At 25.0% G+C, this 4,361-nt stretch overlaps 3 protein-coding genes across 3 annotated transcripts, besides 10 other annotated features; 2 read left to right on the top strand and 1 right to left on the bottom strand.

Moving 5' to 3' along the window:
- The first annotated feature begins 358 nt into the window (after positions 1-358).
- Positions 359-470: a sequence feature (AT_rich).
- Positions 471-547: 77 nt separating this feature from the next.
- Positions 548-568: a sequence feature (AT_rich).
- Positions 569-648: 80 nt separating this feature from the next.
- EDI_142600 (uncharacterized protein) lies at positions 649-1,254 on the top strand (the record flags this gene model as incomplete). The annotated part of the gene is made up of 1 exon (XM_001736473.1): positions 649-1,254. One exon carries the CDS (start codon positions 649-651, stop codon positions 1,252-1,254), a length of 606 nt encoding a protein of 201 aa, XP_001736525.1.
- Positions 1,155-1,217: a microsatellite.
- Positions 1,255-1,297: 43 nt separating the features above from the next.
- Positions 1,298-1,343: a sequence feature (AT_rich).
- A 469-nt stretch (positions 1,344-1,812) lies between these two features.
- Positions 1,813-1,892: a sequence feature (AT_rich).
- Positions 1,893-2,140: 248 nt separating this feature from the next.
- Positions 2,141-2,173: a sequence feature (AT_rich).
- Positions 2,174-2,200: 27 nt separating this feature from the next.
- Positions 2,201-2,250: a sequence feature (AT_rich).
- Positions 2,251-2,350: 100 nt separating this feature from the next.
- Positions 2,351-2,371: a sequence feature (AT_rich).
- Positions 2,372-2,458: 87 nt separating this feature from the next.
- Positions 2,459-2,498: a sequence feature (AT_rich).
- A 152-nt stretch (positions 2,499-2,650) lies between these two features.
- On the top strand, positions 2,651-3,323 carry EDI_142590 (charged multivesicular body protein, putative; the record flags this gene model as incomplete). Its single annotated transcript, XM_001736472.1, has 2 exons — positions 2,651-3,128; positions 3,181-3,323. The coding sequence occupies 2 exons, from the start codon at positions 2,651-2,653 to the stop codon at positions 3,321-3,323; spliced, it is 621 nt and encodes a 206-aa protein (XP_001736524.1).
- Positions 3,317-3,353: a sequence feature (AT_rich).
- Positions 3,354-3,386: 33 nt separating this feature from the next.
- EDI_142580 (uncharacterized protein) lies at positions 3,387-4,331 on the bottom strand (the record flags this gene model as incomplete). Its single annotated transcript, XM_001736471.1, has 1 exon — positions 3,387-4,331. The coding sequence occupies one exon, from the start codon at positions 4,329-4,331 to the stop codon at positions 3,387-3,389; it is 945 nt and encodes a 314-aa protein (XP_001736523.1).
- Positions 4,332-4,361: the final 30 nt, after the last annotated feature.

Below are 4,361 nucleotides of genomic sequence, written 5' to 3'. Positions count from 1 at the left end.
ATGAGGAGGGACGACGTCATAAGAAGACTAGTACTTGGCTTTGTATAGTGGCTGGGTTTGTTTTAATTCAGAGAGCTCTTTTTCAAGTCACTAACTGAGTTTGTAACTGAAGATTTTCCTCAGAGATTTTCTTTAGTAAATGGTCGTGAACAATTAAAGAGCGAATAATTTGTTGCATAAATTGGTCTAGTGAAGATATAGAACTGTTATATTCACTAATATACTTAACACAAGTATCTTGTGTCTTCTTATTATTTTCATCAATATTACGAAGGTATTCTTCAATTATAGCTGGTTCCATGTTTATTTTAGTTAATTTCAGTTCAACATTTCTTTAAATTTTGGATAAGAGTCATTGATTAAAAAATTATAACTTTCTTATTTAAATACTATTTTTTTTACTAATCTTTTCTTCAAGATAATAATTTATTTTAGTATAATTTTAGTTTTTAAAGTTATTGAAAAATAAACGTCATTCATATTTATAATAATCATTTGATTTTTTGACTTTGATCATATTTTACTATATAAAACGATATCAAAATACTTAAAAATATAAAAATTTATTGATGTTTGAATTTTTGTTTTAAGATTATTTTTGTTTTTTGTTTTTTTGTTGGAATGAACTCTGAATATTCTCAAGTATTTATGATGGTACGTATTAGTTTTATAAATTTGATAACCTTAATTATGGCCATATCTGTTTATGGAGCAGATGACTTTTGGGTTGTTTGGAGACAACGGGCAATTAATCGATGTTTACAACTTAAACAAAGTAAAGAACAGTGTGAGATTGTTGGAGACAGTATTGAAGAACAAATGATGGAAACAATCTACCCACTGTATTCAAAACTTGATAAAAAAAATGATGAGATAGTAGCAACATCTTTAAAAATTCCATACGTGTTAGTTGGGCAACGAGTCGTTGATAAGTACTTAAATTTACTAATTAATGAAAAGATTAAATCAGAAGATGAAATAACAAAACAAATGTTTTGGGAAACAACCACTTTTATTATGGATTGTATTTATGGGAAAGAAGGTCCTGTGTGGAAGAAGATTAAAGAAGATGCTTTCTGGGATAGAAAAGAAAGTAAAGAGTACTTAAAATCAATTGGAATTGACTTGAGTAAAATTACAATTGATGATTCCATAGAAAAAGAAGAAAACGAAAAAGAAATGGAAAAGAGGAAAAGTGAAATGAAAGAAGAAGATGATTGGGGTGAATATGATCAATTCAAAGAAGAAGTGTAATACATATTAAACTAGTAAATTTACTTGAAAGAAATGATAAAGGATTTTTTTTAAAAAAAAGATAATTAAAAGTATTCTTTTATTTAATTGTTGTTTTGTTTATTTTCAAAGTATAGTTTTATGTTTGTGTAGACCACAAAAGATGTTATTATGACAATTGCTGTCAATAACTTTCATTATGTTTGATTTAACAAAAAAAGTTTATTCTGAAAGAATTATCTTGTAAGAATTAGTGTTCAAATGAATAATTTATTAAATCGTCTGTTAGATAATTAAAGCTATATGAAATTATAAAGAAGAAAGTTAGATAGTACTTTTATTAATTGTTTATTAACCATTATGGCAATAATTATTTAGGGTGTTCTCATTTCATTATTATTTAAAGTTAAATTCTACTGTTAACAAATGTAAATTAAAAGAGTATGTGTTACAAAATAATATTACTCATAATTACAAATTAATTGTAGGGGAAATACATTTTCTATTTATCTTATTTTTTAATAATACACTTCATTTTAAGATAAACCACATTTAAAATATTGCAGAATATCATAACTGTTTATTAAATTTATAGAATTCTAACAATTTATAAATAATAAAAATAGATAAATGCAAAGTATTTTATAAATATTAATTTAGTTATTGTCTCTAAATTTTTACTAACATTTTTAGTATTAGTGACTTGCATTGTTATGAATTTAATTATGAAACATGACGTTGATTAGTTAAAATAAAACTACTAAAAACTCATGATGGAAATTGATATATAATAAGAATTAGATTCTTTCTATAAAAAATAAGAAAGTAATTAATGTGATTAGTTATTACATCTTCATAACAGTTACTGTTATTCACTCTACTTATGTACTATCACTACCACCATTTCTTTTTTTTTTAACTTTTTAATTATTTTATTAATGATTCTTATCTGGTTCTATCTAGATTGTATATAATAATAAAATATTATAGAAAATATCAAATAACTATTTTATAATTCACTGGATTAAATCAAAATAATAAAACAATGAATGCGAATTGATAAATTAGATACACCAAGAATTAATTGAATCTCAAGCCACTCAAACTTAATTCTAAGTTTATTATTAAAAATTTTAATGTGCTTTCAAATTAAAATTAACATTTTACTAATTTATAAACTTGATGAAAACTTGTCTACTACTTTGACGTACAGAATCATGGTATCATTAATTTTTAAATATTGTATTTGTTTTTATATAATTTTTGTTAGGGAGTATGGTAATATTACCAATTTTATGTTAAGTGAAATAAATGAAGTCAACAGTAGAAAGAAAAAATGAAACCAAAATTTATTTGTCATTTTTAGAATAAAAAATAAAATAAAACTGGAAAATACTGTAAAATCAATAACGTTGCAATGTTAAATCGATTCATTGGAAAGAATGATGAACCTTCAATAGATGAAACTCATGCAATTCTTGAGTCAAGAGTAACTCAATTAGATCAAAAGATTGTTGATTTGGATAGACAAATTCGCCAAAATATTGAAATGTCACATAAAACTACTGGTGCTGAAAGCCAAAGGTATAAACAGAAGGCATTGATGTTACTAAAACAAAAGAAACAACACGAACAACATCGGGACATTACTGAAAGAAACCAAATGAATTTAGAAAATATTCAATTCCAAGTCGATCAAATGAAAGATTATAAAAAAGTTTATGATACAGTGGCAGCTTCAAATAGACAAATGCAAATCTTATCACGCCAATTTGATATAAATTCTATTGAAGATGTTCAAGATAGTATGATGAATTTTGCAGAAGACCAACAAGAGTTTGGTGATATTTTATCACAAGACATCACAAACATAGATTTGAATGATTTAGATGATGGTTTGTTTTTATTCTTCTAACAACTTTTGTTTATAACACTAACTCTTTTTAGAATTGGCTGAATTAGGTGATTCAATGTTTGAAGGAGATATCCAAATCTCAGAACCAGATGGGTTTGGATCTGTTCCAATAACTAATGAACAGTTTAGACAAGAAGAAGTATCACAATCAGATGACAAAAAATTTGCAATTTAAATTTCTATTATTTATATTTGTTTTATTATAGTTTTGACTTTTACTTAAACCAATGATTTCTTTTTAACAAACAATACAACCAGAAGTAACCTGATTATCTGCTAATAAATCCCCTATCAAAGTAAATAACCCAGAGATACCTTTTCCTGTTGTTGAATTACATTCAATATATTTATCAATAAAATTACTTTTTATTGTAGATTCAATTAATTCAAATGGAATCACTTCATGTTGTTCTCCATAGTGACTCCCACATAGTATCAATGGCAACTCTGGTCGATATTTCTTTATTTCAGGAATCCAATACTGAACAATATTACTAAATGTCTGTGGATGAATCAAAGAAAAACAGATAACAAATATGTTACCTGATGAATAAATAATTTTTCTTAAATATTCATGCTCTTTTGAACTAAATGCATCTGTAATTGTTATTTTAACAATACCATATCGTGAATGAATATCAATACATTGAATATCCTCTAAAAGAATATGTGGTTTTGAAGGAAATTGTTGTTGAATGAATGACCTAATTATATTAGTTTTATCAGAATCATCATCTCCGACAAAAATACATCGTTTTAATAAAATATCTTTTTTATACATTCGTTCATAGTATGTCAATGATTTTTTCCTTCGTTGTAACATTTGTTCATGTAATTGTGGTCCTTTTAAATTCATTTTTATTATTTGTTTATTTTGTTCTTCATCCAGTCCTGATAATTCTTTAATACTGTATGAATGCTTATCTTCTTTATTAATATGTGTCTCTTCATCTTTATTAGATTCCTTTTTCTGAAGATGGGACTTACAATAAAGGTATAATCTCTCTATCTCATTTATAAGTTCATTTAATTGATTTTGTTCATTTATTGTACATGACAATTCTCCACAGTCTGTTCTAATTAGATTAATCAACTGAAATAACCTCTTTTTTGATTGAAAAATAATATCTTTCAATTCTAAATTCTCTTTTTGTAATTGGTTATAACTAGGACTGAATTGCATTTAATGTTTAGAGTTTCATTATTTTTAATA

The sequence above is a fragment of the Entamoeba dispar genome, genomic scaffold (genome assembly GCF_000209125.1).
Source record: "Entamoeba dispar SAW760 scf_1105229459877 genomic scaffold, whole genome shotgun sequence".
Lineage (NCBI taxonomy): Eukaryota > Evosea > Mastigamoebida > Endamoebidae > Entamoeba > Entamoeba dispar.
This window is presented reverse-complemented; position numbering and strand designations above follow the sequence as displayed.